The 22,074-nt window shown below is 50.9% G+C and overlaps 1 protein-coding gene across 1 annotated transcript in view; it reads right to left on the bottom strand.

Moving 5' to 3' along the window:
• Positions 1–22,074, bottom strand: part of POLR1E (RNA polymerase I subunit E) — an 88,460-nt gene that overhangs the window by 22,716 nt on the left and 43,670 nt on the right. Inside the window, exon 10 of the mRNA XM_082265268.1 lies at positions 21,209–21,290. Coding sequence (XP_082121394.1) covers positions 21,209–21,290 — 82 coding nt within the window. The remainder of the gene's footprint in view (positions 1–21,208; positions 21,291–22,074) is intronic.

The raw sequence follows: 22,074 nt of genomic DNA on the forward strand, positions 1-22,074 counted from the left end.
TATTTCTAACACATCGCATGTACATAGCAAAACTTGCACCCCAAAATACATTCTGCTATTCCTCCTGAGTATGGCGATACCACATGTGTAACACTTTTTCACAGCCTGGCCACATACATGGGCCTCACATCCAAGTAGCGCTTTACACAAAGTTGTCCATTTATCCACTTTAAGACTTGGCCTATTTTTGACACTTGGTGTTTACAACCTAAAATCATTTTTTTTGCTAGAAAACTACTTTGAACCCCCAAACATTATATATTTTTTTTTAGCAGAGACCCTAGAGAATAAAATGGAGATCGTTGCAATATTTTTTATCACACCATATTTGCGCAGCAGTCTTCCAAATGCGATTTTTTTGAAAAAAATTCACTTTTTTGAACTAAAAAATAAGAAAACAGTAAATTTAGCCCAATTTAATAATGTGAAAGATAATGTTACGCCGAGTAATTAGATACCCAACATGTCATGCTTCAAAATTGCGCATGCTCACAGAATGGCGCCAAACATTGGTACTTAAAAATCCCCATAGGCAACATTTTAAAAATTTCTGCAGGTTACTAGCTTAGAGTTACAGAGGAGGTCTAGGGCTCAAATTATTGCACTCGCTCTAACGATCGCGGCGATACCTCACATGTATGGTTTGAACACCGTTTACATATGTGGGCGGGACTTGCGTATGCGTTTGCTTCTGCGCGCGAGCTAACGGGGACAGGGCGCTTTAATTTTTTTTTTTTTTTTTTTTTTCCTATTTATTTTATTTATTATTTTTTTATTTTTACACAGTTTAAAAAAAAAAATGTTTTGATCATTTTTATTCCTATTACAAGGAATGTAAACATCCCTTGTAATAGAAATAGGCATGACAGGTCCTCTTTATTGTGAGATCTGGGGTCAAAAAGACCTCACACCTCACAACTACACTAAAAAAGAAAAAAAAAAAAAAAAAATTGTTGAAAGAGGAAAAAAAAAAAGCAAAAAAAAAAAGCGGCCCTTTAAACCGGTTGCTAGGCAACGTCTTTTGACGTAGCTCCGGTCCTCCAAGACCATAGAGTTGAGTGAAGGCCATCTTGCCCTCACTCGACTTCCTGTCTCTGAGGATCCGGGACCGGATAGTTTTCCCCGCTGCCGGCGGGTCCGGTAAGCTGGGAAAACGTCTGGGACGCGGCAGGAGGGGGGGGGGCACCTCTTCCCCTGCACCGTAAGGGTAATTCCGCGGCAAATCCGCCACTGGGACCACCCTTATCTGAAAGCCGACCGCCCGCCATTTCAAAAAATACCGGGGTTATGGGGGTTATCTGCTGCCATAACCCCAGTATTTAGCTTTTAATGGCCGACGCATATAGTCGTTAGGCGGTCAGTAAGTGATTGCATGTATATGGCAAACAGGTGACGATGACTGACGGGGTGACAGGTGACGATGTCTGATGGGGTGACAGGTGACGATGACTGATGGGGTGACAGGTGACGATGATTGATGAGGTGACAGGTGATGATGATTGATGAGGTGACAGGTGACGATGATTGATGGGGTGACAGGTGACGATGATTGATGAGGTGACAGGTGATGATGATTGATGGGGTGACAGATGACAGTCACTGACGGGGTGACATGTGACGATAATTGATAGGGTGACAAGTGACGATGACTGATGGGGTGACAGGTGACGGTGATTGATGGGGTGACAGGTGACGGGCGATGGTCACTGATGGGTGAGGGGTGACGGGCGATGGTGCACGGCGGTACTGATGGCAGTCTCTGGTGACCGGTGAACTTTAGGCTACGTTCACATGTGAGCGTAGCGATCGCGGGCAGAATCACTGCGATTCTGCCCGTGATCCAGAAATCATTGCAAATTGCGGGGCGCCTGTGCGTTGCCCGTGATTTGCAATAGCACCCCAAACGCTGTGCGATGTTGCCGCCATTTCCGCCTGCCGAATCGAGGTAACCTCACGCAAACAACGCATGATGCCCCAAAGAAACTCTTGTACCTTTTTTGGGCGTCATGCGATGTTTGCGCGATGTTACCGCGATTCGGCAGGCGGAAATGGCGGCAACATCGCACAGCGTTTGGGGTGCTATTGCAAATCAGGGGCAACGCACAGGCGTCCCGCGATTTGCAATGATTTCCGGATCGCGGGCAGAATCGCAGTGATTCTGCCCGCGATCGCTGCGCTCACATGTGAACGTTATGGGTGTCAATTTCTGGGCACTGATGAGGTGACTATTGGGTGACAGGTGACATTGGGGGGGGCTGAGGACTGTGTGGGGGGACCTTTATTTGTGTGATTTTTACTTTGTGACATGTGTACAGAGCAGTAACTCACTATTTCTAGTTCTTCTCCCCTCATACTGGAAACTGTATGAGGAGAGAAGAGCTAGTAACACTGAGTTACTGCTCTTTGTTTACATTTTGTGATCGGCTGTGAATGGATTCACAGCCGATCACATAGTAAACAGTCACTGTCAGTGACTGTTTACTACCGCCGGTGACAGCTGTGTTCCTACGGAACACAGTGCCACCGACACGACCGCGCTGCGCGCTCCCGATCGCGCATGCGCGGTCATCTGGTGGGCGCCTTCATTGTGATCGGCTGTGTCATTGGAACACAGCCGATCACGTGGGAAACAGCCACGCCCATTGGCTGTTTCCCCCCTGCCGGTGACGGGGGGTGTCCCGGGGACACCCCGACACCGGCAGTGCAGGGCGGCGCGCACGCGATCGCGCGCCTGCCCTGCTTAAAGTGCCGCCGTCATATGACGGCGGCCCAGGATAATGGTCGCTCCGCTCCGCCGTCATGACGGCGGGCGGGCGGCAAGCGGTTAAGGAGTAGGACTAGTCAGAAACCATTTTGGTTACACCCCTGGGGCAGACCCAGAGGGTATACCATCACTTCCTGCTGTAGGACTCCAGTTTGTCAGAAGAACAAATCGCTCAACCTCAAAAAAGCGGCGGGTGCGGTGTCCATCAGTGAACCTCAGAGAAAAGGATTTTATGGTTAAGACAAAATTCCAGTTCTCTTTCAGGCACAGCTTCAAGCCTTCAGACCATTGGGATGTCCCAAAGCAGTGTCAACATGAGGGGTGGGAATAAAGCACAGCAAACGCAGAATTCCCGACAGGGCTAAACATAGCCAACCAGATAACAACAGGAGCTCAACTAGAGCTCACCACCAGGAGAAAATGTTCCCCTTCAAGAAGAGGAAGCCTCTACAACCACAGCCTGCAAAACTTTGTGCCAAACGCCGCATCTGAAGATGCAAGTACATCCACCTTATAAAATTTTGAGAATCTGTGTACGGACAACCAATTAGCCGCCTTGCAAACCTGAGCCACTGACGGCTAATGACGGAAGGCCCAGGAGGCACTAAGCGCCCTCGTAGAATGCGCTTTAACAGGGAAAAGGAGGAACCTGACCCACCGTCTGCCTAAACCACTTGGAAATGGTGGCAGCAGATGCGGCCTGCCCTTACGAGGTCAATCTGTAAGAACAAAGAACCGGATTTTTATAAAATTGGTTCAGTCACCGCCAGGTACACCGGAATCGCCCTTCCCACATCTAAGGAATGTAAGGCAATTTCCTTAGAATGTTTTCGGCTTAGGACATGAGGACGGTAACACGTCTTCATTCAAGACCCCGAGACAACCTTAGGAAGGAATGCCTGACAGTGTCGCAACACCACTTTGTCCCTATGAATCACTAAGGTGACCGACAGGACAGCGCAGCAAACTCCGACACGCAACGTGCGGAAGTAATAGCTACTGAGAAAGCCACCCTCTGCGACAAAGTGAGCAGAGAAAGTTCCCAGATATTCAAAAGGAGGCTTTTGAAGCATCGATAGTACCAAACTGAGATCACAATGAGGTTTTAGGGATTGCACCGGAGGAGCTAGATGGAGAAACTACCTGCACAGAAGAAGTGTGAACCAAGGATTTCGCCGGCAATGGCCTTTGGAAAAAAAAATAGCCAAGGCGGAAAGAGCCCAGAGCCAAATATTGATCTACACCTGACTGTAGAAACTCCAACAGGCGAGACACAGAAAAGGAGCGGGGAAAAAAACTCCCCGCATGCCTTCCAAACTCGATGTTAAACCTTTCTAGGAGGTAGATTTCCTATCTTTCAACAGTGTAGGAATCACCAACTCCGACAGTCCTCTGTTCTTCAGCCCCTGGCTTTCCCTAGCCAGGCCGTTAAAGCCAGCGATCGTAAAGCAGGATGGAACATTGGTCCCGGAGACAGAAGATCTCCCCTGATGGGAAGTTTCCAAGGGACGTCTGCTACCAGCCTCACCAGACCTGAGTACCAAGACCGCTGAGGCCAGTCTGGTGCCACCAGAAGGACTAGAATTCCTTCTACCTCGATTCTGCATAGAAGTCTTGACAGAATTTGTATTGGAGAGAAGGCGTTAATCAGACGATACTGACCCCAAGGGGCCACCAGAGCGTCCGTGGCGTCAGTCAGAGGATCCCAAGACCTTGACATGATTCTCTGCACCATCCTGTTGGGATGGGAAGCCAGCAGGTCCACATTAGGGGTCCCCCACCGAACACACAGTTGATGAAATACCTCCGGAGACCATTTTTCCGGATCCAACGTCTGCCAACAGATAGTCTGCCTGCCAATTTTCTACCCCCGGAATGTGCACAGCAAAGAGGGCCGGCACATATCGTTCTGCCCACCTCAAGATGTCAGTCACTTCCTGGGCCGCCAGGGCACTCTTTGTGCCTCTTGTGTGAAACTGTGCAAACGGAACCGCCTCGAAGGTGGAGACCATTAGACCCAGCACTTGTATGCAAGTCCCGAGTGATGATCAATGGTTGGACAACAGGAGCCGAACAGAATCCTGTAGCTTCAGAACTTTTGTCTGAGGAAGAAACACCTGGGTTGATGCAGAGTCCAGCATCAGACGCAAGTAGTCCAGTTTTGTGGACGGAGACGTACATTTCTGAAAATTCAGTGTCCACCTGAACTCCTGCAGAGTTCGCACCGTAACGTCCGAGTCGGCTTCTTTCACGCCGAATCAGAACCAGATCGTCCAGGTAACCTAGTACCGCAATCCCCTTCTGCTGTAATAAGGCCAACATTGGGGCCAAAACCTTTGTGAACACCCGAGGAGCTGAGGGGAGACCAAAGGTTAATGTCACAAATTGAAAATTATCCTCGCCCACGGCAAAACAAAGAAAATGCTGGACGCCCGACATATATTGGAATATGAAGGTAGGCGTCCTTGAGACTGCTGGAAGCCAGCAGATCTCCTTGATGAAGGAAAGCTACCACTGTGCGGATGGACTCCATCTGAAATTTCTGAACCCGCATAATGTGGTTCAGAGCCTTGAGATCCAAGATCGGACGAACCTTGCCTTCCTTCCTGGGAACTGTAAATGGATTTAAATAAAAACCTTGGAAACGTTCCGACTCTGGAACCGGCAAAATAACTTTGTGCCAACATGTCCTGCCCTTCTCCATAGAGGCCGTGTAGCCACTCTGGAGACAGGCGTAGGGTGGAAGGAAAGCACCTCCTTAGGATGCTTAGGCTTCGCACAGAGCGAAGGCAAAACAATGCCCTCAAAGGTGAAAATCAGAAACCACCTTTGGAAGAAAGGACGGATTAGGTCGCAAGACCACCTTATCCCTATGGACCACCAGGTAAGGGGAACGGCAAGACAAAGCCGCTAACTCCGACACTCTGCGAGCAGAAGTGATCGCCACAAGAAAGGCAACCTTCTTTGACAGCAGAGGTAACGAGATTTCCCTGATGTTTTCAAACGGGGAACGTTGTAACATGGACAGAACCAAGTTCAAGTCCCATGGAGGCAAGGGCTAACTTCATGGAGGGGCCAAATGAAGCACACCTTGAATAAAAGGTGCAAATCAAAGAATTAGACGCCACTGGGCGCTGGAAAAGGACAGCCAGTGCAGACACCTGGCCCTTAAATTGTGGCCAGCACAAGGTGCTGGTCCACACCAGATTGAAAGAAAGCCAGCACTCCCGTCACAGAGTACGAACGAGGAGAGAAGCCCCTGGACTCACACCAGGCAAAATAAGCTTTCCCCATACGGTAATAAATCTTACCAGATGACGCTTTTCTAGCCTTAATTAAGGTAGGAATGACCTCTGAGGAGAGACCCCTGTCCCTCAGGACCTGGCTTTCAACAGCCATGCCGTTAAAGCCAGCGACTGTAAAGCAGGATGGAAGATCGCTCCCTGAGACCGTAAATCTTCTCGCATCGGCAGCCGACATGGAGGCTCGACTGCCAGATGAACGATGTCCGCGTACCAGGACCGGCGTGGCCAGTCCAGCGCCACCAGAATCACCAACGTTGGTTCCAAGGACAACCTGCGCAGGAACCTGGACAATAACTGAATTGGAGGAAAGGCGTACATCAGATGATACCGATGCCATGGTACCACCAGCGCATCCGAGGCGTCTGCCCGAGGATCGCACGTTCTTGCCACGAACCTGTCCACCTTGTTGTTTAGCCGAGACGCGAACAGATCCACATCCGGGGATCCCCATCTCGCACACAGCAGTTGAAACACCTCCGGTTGCAGGGACCATTCCCCCTGGTCCAGGGTCTGGCGGCTCAGATAATCTGCCTGCCAATTCTACACACCCGGAATGTGAACTGCCGATATTGCCGGGACATGAGTCTCGGCCCAAGACAGAATACTGGTCACTTCCTGGGCCGCCCGGGCACTCCTGGTGCCCCCTTGGTGATTGATGTACGCCACCGCAGTGGCGTTGTCCGTCTGCACCCGAACAGGATGGCCCTGGAGACGATCCAACCAATGGAGCGGACACAGCCTGATCGCTCTCAATTCCAAGATGTTGATAGGAAGGGAGGATTCCTCCACCGACCAAGTGCCTTGGGCAGACAGGTTGCCCAGGACTCCACCCCAGCCCGACAGGCTGGTATCCGTGGTAATTACTGTCCACAGCAACGGCCGGAAGGATTTTCCGTTCGCCACCGCCGGGGACTGAAGCCACCACAGAAGATCCACTCTGGTTTCGTGACACAGAGACACTCTCAGATCCAAGGACTGAGGGAGTCTGTCCCATCTGTTCAGGATCTCCTCTTGTAGAGACCTTGTGTGAAACTGTGCAAACGGTATCGCCTCGAAGGCTGACACCATCAACCCCAGGGCCCGCATACAGGTCCTGAGTGATGAGAATTAGTTGTCCCGGAGGGCTCTGACCTCGTTCTGTAGGGTCCGGAGCTTGTCCTCCGGTTGAAACACTTTTGCTTGAAACACTTTTGCTTGAGCAGAGTCCAGAACCATTCCCAAATATGGGAGACGAACCGAAGGAGACAAGGTCGACTTCTGCATGTTGATGGTCCACCCGAACTCCTGAAGCGTCTATACCGTAGTGGACAGATCGCGCAGCAGGCTCTGGCTGGCACTCGATCTTAACAGGAGATTGTCCAGATATCCCAAGACCGCAATGCCCTGAGCCCGCAACAGGCCCAGAACTGGAGCCAGCACTTCGGTAAACACCCTTTGAGCCGAAGAGAGACCGAAAGGTAACGCCACAAACGGATAGTGTTCCTCCGCAATAGCGAACCGAAAGGTACCTCTGATGACCCTCGAAAATGGGGATGTGTAAACACGCATCCTTCAGGTCAATAGAGGCCAGGAATTCGCCTGGACTCAGGGAGGCTACCACCGAGCGAAGCGATTCCATGCGGAACTTCCGAACGCGTACAAATCGGTTCAGAGCTTTTAAGTCCAGAATTGGACGCACCTTGCCCTCCTTTTTGGGCACGGTAAACAGATTTGAGTAAAACCCCCAAAATCTGTCCCGATGAGGCACAGGGACGACCACCCCGTGGGCGAGGAGATCTTGCACCGCCTGATGCAGGTCCTGTAGCCGCCCTGGGGTCAAATTAAGATTTGAGGGGGAAGAATCTGTCCGCCGGCCGCGAAAGGAATTCGATCTTGTAATCCGATCAAAATGATTTCCTGAACCCATCTGTCCGGAATTCTGAGCAGCCAAGGTTGGAGGAAACCACGCAAACATCCCCCCACCCCTGAAACGGGTGAGGGCGTCCCATCAGGCAGAGGCGGACTGGGCCGCCGCACCAGCCTGGCCGGATATTGGCTTGCCCGCCCAGGGCTTTCTCTGGCCACCCTGGCCCTTGAAGGGTTTCCCCTTGTTTTGTGCCTCGAAGGCTTGAAAGGACCCTTGGATTTGGTTTAAAGGAGGGGCCCCGCTTACCGCAGAAAAACTTGCCCTTAGGATTCTGGGGCAGCAGAGTGCTCTTGCCCCCAGTGACCCCTTTAACCAACTCATCCAGGGATTCCCCAAACAGGCGATACCCCGCATAGGGGATGTCAGCCACCGTTTTTCGCGAATTCTGGTCAGCCAACCAGCTCTTTAACCATATCAGGCGACGGTTAATCACCGCGACACTGGACAGGCATGCAGCTAATGGGGCCTCATTTAAGGCCGCATCACACAAATACATGACTCCTTGATGGATCTGGTCCACCATCGCCACAGTAGTAGGAGGAGCGAAATCAGCCACAAGGGTGCATCTTAGCACCTTGGTCCAGTGCGCCACAGCCTGAGCCGCCATGACAGAGGCGTAAATGGGCTTTAGCAGGGAACCCACCACCATGTAGGCATGGCGGGCAAGGGATTCCATTCTCCTATCCGTAGGATCCCTAAACACCGGAGAATCTTCGGTGGGTACCAGAGTGGCCTTGTTCAATCTGGCCACAGTGTGATCCACCTGAGGGGCCACACACCAGCGCGAATCCGTAGGAGACGCAAAGGGATAAACTTTTCCATGACTACACGTAAATATCCATGACCGACATTTTCATGAAATGTCTATGTGTACATGTTAATTAAGAAGAAAATCCCATGTCACACCCAGCATATTTGTACTAAAATAAATGACAAGCTTTGTAGTGTACAATACCTCTGCAGTTAGGGTTTCGTTTCGGAGTACAGCGTGACTCAAAATGGTCCCTTGTTTTACAGTGGATGAGATAGAAGCACCGCTGCCACAGCTGGGAGCCGGTGTCAGGCACACGGGTGAAAAAGCCAGCGATCGAATTGGAAGCTGTCAAGCACACAGCTGCAGACTGGTGCTTTGCGCCTTTAGCGTGGCTAGACAGCGCTGCCTCTCCCATGTTCGAAATGTCAAACGTTTTACGACACACAATGTATATTTAGCACATCCCGGGTCCTGACCTTTTTCCAGCCACCTCTCATACTTTTCATCATGATGAAGCCATACATTTTAAAGCTGCATTTCCCTGGCATTGCTACCCTGTGAACACACTAACTTTAGCTGAAACTGTGTTACACCCATAAAGTTAACTTGTAATTTGACCAATATACTGTAACTGGAGAAAGAAGATTAATGGCCGCTCCTGCTTGGGGATAAAGCTTCAGTTTAGGCAGTCATGATGGAGGTGCACCCGGACTGGTATGGATGGCACAGTCAGATGCACAAAATGCAGTGCTTACTCTTTAGGCCCAAGCCACAGTAATGATGGAGGTGCAGGTGGATTGGTATGGATGGCACAGATGCACAAATGTGGCGCTTACTCTTGTCTATACTCAGGGGTCAAGCCCTGGGAAAAAAAGTGTGGGGCTGTGGACATGATACAGGAGGTGGTCAAAGGCTGCAGACATGGTACAGGAGATGGTCAGAGGTTGCGGACATGGTAGAAGAGATGGTCAGAGACTGCAGACATGGTAGAAGAGATGGTCAGAGACTGCAGACATGATGCAAGAGATGGTCAGAGACTGCAGACATGATGCAAGAGAAGGTCAGAGACTGCAGACATGATACAAGAGAAGGTCAGAGACTGCAGACATGATACAAGAGATGGTCAGAGACTGCGGACATGATACAAGAGAAGGTCAAGAACTGCGGACATGATAGAAGATAGAAGAGCACTAGGGGGGGCCGGAGAGCACAGGGGAAGCAGAGAGCACTGGAGGAGCTGAATGGCACGGAGGGGGGGGGGGGACTGGAGAGAATTAAGGGGGGGGGGGGGGTTTGGAAAGCATTGCAGGGGGGTTGAAAGGCACAGGGGGGTGGAAGCAGGGAAAACCAGGGGGATGGAGAGCACAGGGGGAGGGGGGGGGGACTGGAGAGCACTGTCTGGGGAGAACTGGAAATCACTGAGGGGGGAGCCAGGGAGCACAGGGGGGTGGAGAGCACTGCGGGGGGGCTAAAGAGCACTGCGGGGGGGCTAAAGAGCACTGCGGGGGGGCTAAAGAGCACTGCGGGGGGGCTAAAGAGCACTGCGGGGGGGCTAAAGAGCACTGCGGGGGGGCTAAAGAGCACTGCGGGGGGGCTAAAGAGCACTGCGGGGGGGCTAAAGAGCACTGCGGGGGGGCTAAAGAGCACTGCGGGGGGGCTAAAGAGCACTGCGGGGGGGCTAAAGAGCACTGCGGGGGGGCTAAAGAGCACTGAGGGGGTTATTAGCACTGAGGGGGTTATTAGCACTGAGGGGGTTATTAGCACTGAGGGGGTTATTAGCACTGAGGGGGTTATTAGCACTGAGGGGGGGGCTAAAGAGCACTGAGGGGGTTATTAGCACTGAGGGGGTTATTAGCACTGAGGGGGGGGGGCTAAAGAGCACTGAGGGGGGCCAGCAGAGGAAGTTGTATAGGAGGGGATGGGGCAGCTGCATATAGATGAATTGAACTTTCCATATTCCTCCTGCAGCCTCTGAGAGGAGGAGTAACAAGAATTCAGCGACAGCATGAGGAATATGGAAAGTTCAATTCATCTCTATGCAGCTGCCCCATCCAGCACACAAAACGAGACTCCTCAGGCACTCTCACTGACCTTCTTTCTGCCGCTGCAGCTACCTTCTTCACACGGAGATGCGGACACCGGCCTGACACCCATCAGTGCGGCAATACGGGCAGCCCGGCGGACACCAGCCTGAAACCCTCCCCAGTGCGGCGATGTGGGCGGCTTGGCGGACACCCCCCCAGTGCAGCCTGACACCCCCCAGTGGGGCGATGCGGGCGGCCCGGCGGACACCCCCCAGTGCAGCCTGAAACCCACTAGTGCGGCGATACGGGCTGACCGGCGGACACCGGCCTGACCACCCCCCCCAGTGCGGCCTAACACCCCCCAGTGTGGCAATCCGAGTGGCCCGGCTGACACCCCTCAGTGCGGCCTGACACCCCCCAGTGCGGCAATTCGAGTGGCCTGGCTGACACCTCCAATGCGCGCGCGCCCCCCTCCCCTCCCTCCTCGCTGGTACGCCCCTGGGAGCGGGACAGTAAGTGCACTATTTCTTGGTTACAGGTTTAAGCGGATCAATCCACCGCAGAGTTCCTAGCCTGTCACAGTCTATTCATATTAAAGGAGGACAGTGACCAGGCTTCAGCTGTGCAGTGCACTGCTGCTGATTGATCCGTCCAAACCCGAAACAGAGCAAATAGTCAACTTACTGTCCCCCACTCCCACAGAATACAGGGGGCCCGGAGACATTTTCAAAATTAAATAGTTGGACAAAGTTCCATGACTTTTCCAAAACTTAGTGGGGTTTACTCATTTTCTATAACTTTTCCAGGCCTGGAAAGTGTCATGTCAAAATCCCATGACTTTTCCAGGATTTTCATGACCGTATGAACCCTGGATAAAGGAGTTGAAACCTTTTTGGCAACACAAAGGTGTGTTTCAAATGACGCCATTGATCATTCACAGTAGCATGAAACTCAGCGGGGCAAGGGAACACCTGCACCGCCTTGCCGGTCCTGTGTGTGCCAAAAGAGGAGACAATGCCCGGAGGATTGGGCTCATCCTCTAAATGTAGTGCTCCTTTAATGGTAAGAATGAGCGCATCCATAGCTGCGCCGTCCTCGGCCGACCCAGGGGGGGAATCATCCACCCCTGCAACCTCCGCCTCCCCCTCAGACTGAGAAGAGCGAGACCCTTCAAGGGGTACGGCACCTATGGCAACCATATCAGATTCAGTATCAGAAGACAAGGACAAACGAGGCCTTTTCCTGGCAGCACGTTCAGACATCAGAATCTCCACTTTGGACACCAAAGTCGCCACTGCAGCAGACAAAGTAGACAGAGCAGAGGATTCAGGGGGACCTGAATCCCCCACCAGGGCTGTGGGAAATTTGCTGTCCTGGGAATCCATGTTAAAAACAAAAAACTGAATTTTTGTAAAATCTTACCGTAAAATTCCTTTCTCTGAGTCCTCCGACAGTCGCCGCCCCTTCCCAAATCTTCACGAATAGGTATAGACCTTTGCTCCGCAGGAGTAGCTAGGCACAAGATTTGTTAATAACAAAAGCTTTTAGCATAGACACACCCCTAGGGGCTGTCCCCTTAGTCAATACCTCCCTGCACCAGCATTCCCAACTCAGTTTGGTAGCATAGCAGTAAGAGTACACAAAAACCCCAAAAGAGGGGCGGGGGCGGCGACTGTCGGAGGACTCAGAGAAAGGAATTTTACGGTAAGATTTTACAAAAATTCCGTTTTCTCTTACGTCCTCCGACAGTCGCCGCCCCTTCCCAAATCTTCACCAATGGGATGTCCCAAAGCAGTGTAGACCTGAGGGGTGGGAGACGCAGCCGCAGAAAAAGCAACGCAGTACCCACATCAGAGAAAGGAACCTTACACACAGTAAGAGAACCAACTGGGCAACAGGAAAAACGTGCTCAACAGGAGCAACAACCCAGGAAAAACAAGTAACCCAGGGGTAAAACACCCCAACAGCCAAAGACCCAAAAAAACAAGGGTCCCTAAGGCACTGCCGCACTGAGAACTTTACGGCCAAAGGAGGCATCGGCCGATGCCTGAACATCCACCTTATAGAACTTTGAGAAGGTGTGAAGGGACGACCAAGTCGCCGCCTTACACACCTGGGCCACAGAAGCCTGATGCCGGAAAGCCCAAGACGTACTTAAAGACCTGGTAGAGTGCGCTCTCACAGAGAAGGGAGGAACCCTCCCCTTCAAGGCATAGGCCTGCACAATGGTTTGTCTAATCCATTTGGCGATAGTTGCAGCCGAAGCCGCCATGCCCTTCCAAGGTCCCTCAGGAAGGACAAAGAGGGAATCCGACTTGCGAAAAGGCTTAGTGGACGACAGGTAAACCCCCCTGATCGCCCGGACAACATCCAAGGAATGTAAGGCAACCTCCTTAGGATGCTTTGGCTTCGCGCAGAGCGAAGGCAAGACAATTTCCTCATTAAGGTGAAAATCCAAGATCACTTTCGGTAGAAAGGACGGGTTAGGTCGCAAGACCACCTTATCCTTGTGGATCACCAAGTAGGGAGAGCTGCAGGACAAAGCCGCCCGCTCCGACACCCTGCGAGCCGAAGTGATCGCCACCAAAAAAGCCACCTTTTTGGACAACAGAGGCAACGAGATCTCCCTGATCTTCTCAAAGGGAGCATGTTGCAACACGGACAGAACTAGGTTCAAGTCTCATGGAGGTAAAGGCTCCCTCCTAGGAGGGGCCAAATGTCGCACCCCCTGAACAAAGGTGCGGACCAATGAATTTGACGCCACAGGGCGCTGAAAAAGAACGGCCAGCGCAGAAATCTGGCCCTTAATCGTGGCCTACGCCAAACGCTGGTCCACTCCAGTTTGGAGGAAAGCCAACACTCTGGACACCGAGTATGAGCGAGGGGAAAACCCCCTGGACTCACACCAGGCAAAGTATGCTTTCCAAGTGCGGTAGTAAATCTTTCCCGAAGAGGCCTTTCTAGCCTTGATCAAAGTGTGAATGACCTCAGGGGAGAGACCTCTGTCCCTCAGGACCTGGCATTCAACAGCCAGGCCGTTAAAGCCAGCGACTGTAAAGCAGGATGGAATATCGGCCCTTGAGACAGAAGGTCTTCTCGAAGCGGAAGGCGCCACGGAGCGTCGACTGCCAGATTTACGAGGTCTGCGTACCAAGACCGGCGAGGCCAGTCCGGTGCCACCAGAATCACCGTGTGCGGTTCCGAGGCTAACCTGCGAAGGAACCTGGACAGCAGCTGAATTGGTGGAAAGGCATACATCAGACGATACTGATGCCAGGGCGCCACTAACGCGTCTGAGGCGTCTGCCTGAGGATTGCGCGTCCTTGCCACGAACCTTTCCACCTTGTTGTTTAGACGAGACGCGAACAGGTCCACATCCGGGGAACCCCACTTCGCGCACAACATCTGGAAGACATCCGGGTGAAGGGACCATTCTCCCTGGTCCAGGGTCTAGTGACTCAGATAATCCGCCTGCCAGTTCTCCACCCCCGGAATGTGAACTGCCGTTATCGCCGGGACGTGCGTCTTGGCCCAAGACAGAATGTCGGCCACTTCCCGAGCCGCTCGGGCACTCCTTGTGCCCCCTTGATGGTTGACGTAGGCCACCGCGGTGGCATTGTCCGTCTGAACCCGAACCGGAAGGCCCTGAAGCCGTTCCGACCATTGCAGAAGGCAAAGCTTTATCGCTCGCAATTCCAGAATGTTGATCGGAAGGGAGGACTCCTCCTCCGACCATGTCCCCTGGGCGGACAGATTGCTCAGGACACCACCCCAGCCCGACAGGCTGGCATCCGTGGTGATCACTGTCCACAACAATGGACGAAAAGATTTGCCCCCCAACACCGCCGGGGACTGGAGCCACCACAAAAGATCCCTTTTGGTGCGTTGGCTCAACGAGATCCGCAGATCCAGGGACTGCGGTCGCCCGTCCCACTCGGCAAGAATCTCCGCCTGGAGAACCCGCGTATGAAACTGGGCAAAGGGGATCGCCTCGAAGGCTGAGACCATCAACCCCAGACATCTCATGCATGTCCGGAAGGACGAGCTTCGGTTGGCCCCGAGGGCCCTGACCTCGTCCTGAAGCGTCCGGAGTTTGTCCTCTGGAAGGAAAACCTTCGCCTGAACAGAGTCCAGAACCATCCCCAAATAGGGAAGGCGAACCGAAGGACACAGAGTCGACTTCGGAAAGTTTATTGTCCAACCGAACTCTTGCAGCGTCTACACCGTGGTGGACAGGTCGGCCATCAGGCTCTGGCTGGCATTTGACCAAATGAGGAGATCGTGCAGATACCCCAAGACCGCAATGCCCTGTGCCCGCAACAGGGCCAGGACCGGCGCCAGCACCTTGGTAAAAACCCGCGGAGCCGAAGCGAGACCGAAAGGTAACGCCACGAATTGGTAGTGTTCCTCCACAATGGTGAATCGAAGGTACCGTTGATGACCCTCGAAGATGGGGATGTGTAGGTATGCATCCTTCAGATCGATGGAGGCCATGAACTCCCCCGGACTCAGGGCAGCCACCACCGAGTGCAGGGATTCCATGCGGAACTTGCGAACCCGCACAAAGCGGTTCAGAGCTTTCAAATCCAGAATCGGACGCACCTTGCCCTCCTTTCTGGGCACAGTGAACAGATTGGAGTAAAACCCCCGAAATTTGTCCCGATGAGGCACCGGAACCACCACTCCTTGGGCCCGCACCGCCAGGCGCAGATCCTGCAAACGCTCAGGAGACAGTTGAAGATTTGAGGGAAAAAATCTGCCCGCTGGCCGAGAGAGAAATTCGATCTTGTAACCAGATCGAACGATTTCCTAAACCCACCTAAACCCATCGGATTAGCCAAGGTTGGAGGAAACCGCGCAGACGTCCCCCCACCCCAGAAACGGGTGAGGGCGCCCCTTCAGGCGGAACTGGCGTGGGTTGTCGAACCGGACTGGCCGGATTTTTGCTTACCCGCCCACGGTTTTTTTCTGGGAGCCCTGGCCCTTAAAGGGCTTGCCCTTGGATTGTGACCGAAATGCACGAAAGGACCCCTGGGAGGGCCTAAACGAGGGATTCCGTTTGCCACGGGAAGATTTGGGATTCTGGGGTAAGAGAGTACTCTTGCCCCGAGTAACGCCCTTAATCAGAGTATCCAAAGCCTCGCCAAAAAGGCGAGATCCCACGTAGGTAAAATCTGCAAACGTCTTGCGAGAAGATTGGTCCACCGACCAATTCTTCAGCCATATCAGGCGACGGTTGAGCACCGCCACGCCAGACAGGCGTGCAGCCAAAGGAGCTAAATTCAAGTCCGCATCACACAAGTACATGACGCCTTGATGGATTTGATCCACCATGGCCAACGTGGTAGGCGGAGCCGAATCAGCCACCAGGGTGCGCCTGAGCACTTTCGTCCAATCGGCAACCGCCTGGGCCGCCATAACCGAAGCAAAAATAGGTTTTAGCATAGAACCAGCAACCATATAGGCATGACGGGCAAGAGACTCCAACCTCCTGTCCGTAGGGTCCCGGAAAACCGGGGCATCCTCAGAAGGAATCGCAGTAGCTTTGTTTAAAACGGCTACCGCGTGATCCACCTGAGGCGCCACACACCAACGCTCGTCGGTGGATGGCGCAAATGGATAAAGCAGTTTAAACTCATTCGGCACTGTAAAGGGCCTCTTTAAATTGCGCCACTGCTCATTAACCGCATGGTGAAATTCAGCAGGGCAGGGGAAAAACCTGCGCTGATTTGCGGGACCTTTGCGTCCCAAAGGAGGACACCCTAGCAGGAGGAGTGGGTTCATCCTCCAAGTGCAAAGTATCCTTAATGGAGGAGATTAGCTCATTCATGAGTGCAAGCTCTTCAGGCGAGCCAGGGGGAGAAGCATCAACCCCTTCCACCTCCGCCTCCCCCTCAGACCCCATGAGGTCCAGAGAGGAGCGAGACCCTGAGAAGGGCACGCCAGCCACAGCAGCCACATCGCCCTCTGAATCAGAGGAAATGGATAACCTGGCCCTTTTTGCGGATCGTTCAGCCATCAGCACATGCACCTGAGACACCAATGACGCCACTACCGTGGCCAGATCAGCCCCTCGGGGAGTGCAGCAGCCCCCTGGTCCCCCACCAGGGCGGGGGGAAACTTGCTATCCTGAGAATCCATGCCCCAGCAATGAAAGGAAAAAAAGGGGTACTGTCCCTTTAACACCACGGCGAGCGCAGCCCACCGCACACTACTGCATGCACCGATCCCGCAGGGATAGAGAACACTGAGCAAGGAATGACAGGACAAAAGAAGGAAAAACCTGGAGAGAGCACAAACAGGCTGCTGCCACCGATCGCTGTCCCAGAGAAAGAGGAAGTGATGCAATAACCGGCTGACTGATATAGCCTATGAAGGCTCCGCAAAAATGGCCGCTCAGGCTGAGGGATCGAGGCTACAAGAAAATGGCGCCGACATGTGCTCGGATGAGCGCGGCCCGCCAAAATGGCGGCGATCGGCACCAAAACCACAGCGCTGTATAGGACAGGGCCTTCCATGCAATTACTGCAAAAAAATGGCGGGCCGCAATAGCGGTCGCCGCTCAGACATGTCTGTCCATCTGCCCCACAGAATTCACAGCAGAGCGGGAGGGCCCCCCCCGCAGCCCACAAAGGCATGCATCCATACAGGGATCTGACAGGGAGCCCGCATAGTACACAGACATGGGAGTACACACAGCCACAGACTGACACCCACACAGATGGTCCCCACACAGAAGGTGCTTACCGTACCGGATGGCGTGGGGAGCCGTCTCAAGCAACAAACCGCTATCAGGATGACAGGGAGTGCCGCAGCCAGGACGCAGTGGACTGCAGCCGAGACCGCAGAATGGCGTCCAGTGAGGTAGCCACCTCACAGGCAGCATCCCTGCAGCGAACAGGGATGGGTCATTCATGGCACCAGGGCGAACCATAGCTGAACGCTCGATGGCAGGCTGGGGATCCATCTGGCCCTCAGCCCTGGGATCCAGGGCGGCCAGACCGAGACCCAGCTCCGCATGATCATCTTCATCCGAAGATCCCTAAACTAAAGCTGACAAAATAACAGCTAGTAAAGAAAGAAAAAATACTTGAAATAAAATCAAAAAAAGGGTAGAAGGCTGAGACTGAAGCCCCAGCACAGGAAAGCCTGCTACTCCTAAGCTAGGCAAGATCAAACTGAGTTGGGAATGCTGGTGCAGGGAGGTATTGACTAAGGGGGACAGCCCCTAGGGGTGTGTCTATGCTAAAAGCTTTTGTTATTAACAAATCTTGTGCCTAGCTACTCCTGCGGAGCAAAGGTCAATACCCATTGGTGAAGATTTGGGAAGGGGCGGCGACTGTCGGAGGACGTAAGAGAAATCCTTTTTTTTTTTTTTAATGGTACTGGCCCTTTAAGCGTGCCGCGGACCCCCGTAGCACACCGCTACAATGACTGAAAACACAGACCCTCAATCAGGATAACTGATAGCCAGAAGGATTGCACAAGTAAAAAAAGACAGCAGACAGACCCCCACAAGTGTTACCACCGCAGCCGAACACTTCAGAGACTCCAGAGTAAAAAGGAGGAAGTGATGTCACCGCAGGAGGCTGAACTGAAGCTTCAGGCTAAGGAAAAATGGTTGCCAATAGAAAGTAATGGGAGGCTTCGGTAAAATGGCCGCTGACGTGCTCGGAACGAACGTTTGCCACACACAAGATGGCACCGCAAGGCGCCAAAAAAACACCACATACAATGCTGTATAAGCGCCCATAGTGAAGCCAGACATGCTGCCCACACCTAAAATGGCGGACCGGTGGTTTTTAACCCCGCAGCGGCCACACGTGTCTGTACCTCCAAACAGCACCCTAAAGTGATACAGGAGAGGGAACCCCACAGACCCACACAGCGCACTTGCTGTGAGACAAAACCCCCGCAGGGACCGGGATCAGGGAGCCCAAAAATGCACAGACATGAGGGGATAACACAGACACACAGGACTGCCAGCCTCAGACAGTGGCCCCACACAGAATGTACTTACCTGTACCCGATGGCGTGGGGTGCCTCACATTGCACGGGAAACCGCCCACCCTCAGATGGCAGGGGTGCCGTCAGCCAAAAAACGCAGGACGCTACCAGTACACGGAGAACCGTGGATGAGACGTCCGAGTGAGGTAGCCACCTCACAGGCTGCATCCCTGAGGACAGGGATGGGTCGTTTGCGAGGCCAGGGCGAACACATAGCCTGCTAAACGCTCGATGGCGGGCTGGGATTCCATCAGGCCCTCTGTCTTGGAAAACCAGGATGGCCAGTCCAAATCCCAGCTCCGCAAACGCCGTCTTCTTCCGAAGATCCGACTAACTAACACTGACAAAATAAACAGCTAGTAGTGCAAAGAAAAAACACATTTGCAGAAAATAAAATCATAAAATAGAAGAAGGCGGCTGAGACTGAAGCCCCAGCACAGGGAAGCCTATCTTACTCCTTAACTAGGCAGAAGACAAACTGAGTTGGGAGGGCTGATAGCAGGGGGGTATTGGACCAGTGGGACAGCCCCCCATAGGTGTGTCTATGTAAATGCTTTGTTTTTTAACAAATCTTATGCCTAGTTACTCCTGTGGAGATGAAGTCAATACCCCATTGGTGAAGACTGTACGAGTGGGCGGCGACTGTCGGAGGACGTAAGAGAAATGTATTTTTCACAATAGCAAACATAAAACACAGGTCACATGCTCATACACAAGTCTCTAGAGTGTGGAAAAGAAAAAGGATGAGTACACAATTTGGTTGTTAGAGCTCGGTCTCCCAGGTGGATGTGTGTCAACTGGTATTTTTACCATTTGTCTTTCTGAGCACCAGTCCATGTACTGTAGAAGAATTATTCCAGTTCATATAGAATAATTCAAAAAAAGCTGCAGTAGGGGGATGCCCTAAAATCTGCTTTAACACTTGTGGGGAAAAAAAAAAAAAAAAACGAACGAAAAGGCTGCAGAGCATTCTATGCTGTAGCAATCTACATATGGTTTGTGTGGGGTTCTGCCTCCTTGTAATATCTTTTGTCAGTTCCTGAACCTCTCCTTTCCGCTAGTTGTAGTCATGGTCACACTAAAAATACTATAGACCATAGAGGAAACTAGCAATAATAAGGTGGCTACAGTGGGACCATGGAGAACACATGTAGTCACCTCTAAGAGGAAGTACAATCACAGAAAAAAAAAAAAAAAAAAAAAAAAAAAAAAAAAAAAAAAAAGGTACCTTTTAAAGTTTACTGCCACTTTAAGTGACAAACAATGTGTTTCACACATTGGTGCTTCATTATAACAGGCATTAGAACCGCCCACTTTCATGAAAAGCTGGGCCACAAGTGTCGTCACTTGCATAAATTACATTTCCAGGGTGAAAGGTCAGATTTAATTGTAGCAGTGATCTTTACGCATCAGCAAAACCACTGCCAATAATCCAGTTATAGTTTTATCCACTTATAACTTGGAATTATAATGTTTTGATTGCCTGCTTAGAGGCAATATCAAAGTGTATGTTACCCACAAAATTAGAATTCTGTATGTGTTGGGTTATCCATATAGTTCTTAGTACACGTAGCCTGGAATTGTTTTATTTTGTATGTTCTTGCTAAATACCTGGTGATCCACCCAGTTCCCATTTGGTTCCAATTTCAACCTGTCCACATTAAGCGCAGAAGCATATGCAGGTGTGGTCAGTTTCTGTCCCTGGGAGTTCAAAGATGCTGTTGCTGACCCAGCATCTCTTGTAGTCACCTTTGTTTTTTGGGACTCCGAAAAACAAAGACTGCTTTGTTATTGCTACGGACAGACCCCATCATAGGTCAGTAATTTTTTATTTTGCCTTTAGTACCTTTTTACGCATTATAGCTGGGAAGGAGCTGAAGCTTTATACATGAATTTTAAACTACAAGCATAGATTCCTATAGAAATCTGATGGTCATATCCCAAAATGTTTACCAAGTACAAAATATGTTCATGTATAATAAAACAAATGCCTACACCATCAGGCTTCATGCACATGGGTGCATTTTTTCAAAGCAGTGTAAAGAGGCTGCTTATTTCTTGTGCCACGAACGTCCTGGAGCTGTTGTACCCAGCTATGCACTACCAGTTGCATAAATTAGCAAAAAGACGTAATATCCCAAATGCACACTGCTGCATCCAGAACATTATGTCTCTGTGCTTTAGTGGCACATAGCTGCATAAAGCTTTCTTCACCTATCCAGGTCTATGGAGGGCCGTACAAAGCATATGTGGCCTGTTTGCTCTGCATGGGCAAAATCACCAGTTTGCATGTTAGCCTTATTTGTGAAAGGGAAATAGATACAAATTTTAAAATATGCCGGTAAACCCCCTTAAATATATCTGGGCAACAAACAGAAGGTGCAGCAAACTACAGCAGATACAGGTACAGCAGATAACTGTTGGAGTACAATAATACATTTATCTTACCTGCCATCCTTATAGATTGTTACAGTAAAGTTCTTCATTAAATTTCCACAAATAATACCTGGACATCCTTTGGTAATAAGATCTGCAATTGATAACAATAATATTTATTATATATATATTAGAGCTGCACGATTCTGGCCAAAATGAGAATCACAATTTTTTTTGCTTGGAATAAAGATCACGATTCTCTCACGATTCTCTGTGTAACATCTTTTACATTATAAAAAAAATTGGGATAACTTTACGGTTTTGTTTTATTTTTTTTATTCATTAAAAAGTGTATTAATTGCGTTTGAAAGACTGCTGCGCAAATACAGTGTGACATAAAAATTTACATGTGACATAAAAATTTACAACAATCACCATTTTATTCTGCAGGGTCTCTGCTAAAAAAAAAAAAAAAAAAAATATATATAAATGTTTGGGGGTTCTAACTACTTTTCTAGGAAAAATAAACTGATTTAACTTGCAAGCAATAAGTGTAGGAAAAAGGTTTAGTCTTTAAGAGGTTAAACTTCCTTCCTCCGGCAGAGGGAAAGAAAAGATACAATGTAATCATTTGTGTTTACAGTTCAGTGGGAGACTAATGCTGATAGGCTTTTGTGGGAGGCTTTTTTTTTTTTTGACAGCTGCTCCCTCATAGCTATGTAAAGAATCGAGCAAGTGTCATGTTAAGATCGTCAGGGGGAGTGAATCGCGATCTCGATTCGGTTACGATTAATCGTGCAGCTCTAATATATATATTATATATATATATAAATAAAATAAAAAACTACTCATGTAACCCCTAATGACAGTGGGTAAAACTGATCCTAATGCCTGTACAGTTTTGAAACCTTGACATGGGTTAGTAAACCAGTCTATAT

The sequence above is a fragment of the Pelophylax lessonae genome (assembly GCF_965119305.1).
Source record: "Pelophylax lessonae genome assembly, chromosome: 1".
Taxonomy (NCBI): domain Eukaryota; kingdom Metazoa; phylum Chordata; class Amphibia; order Anura; family Ranidae; genus Pelophylax; species Pelophylax lessonae.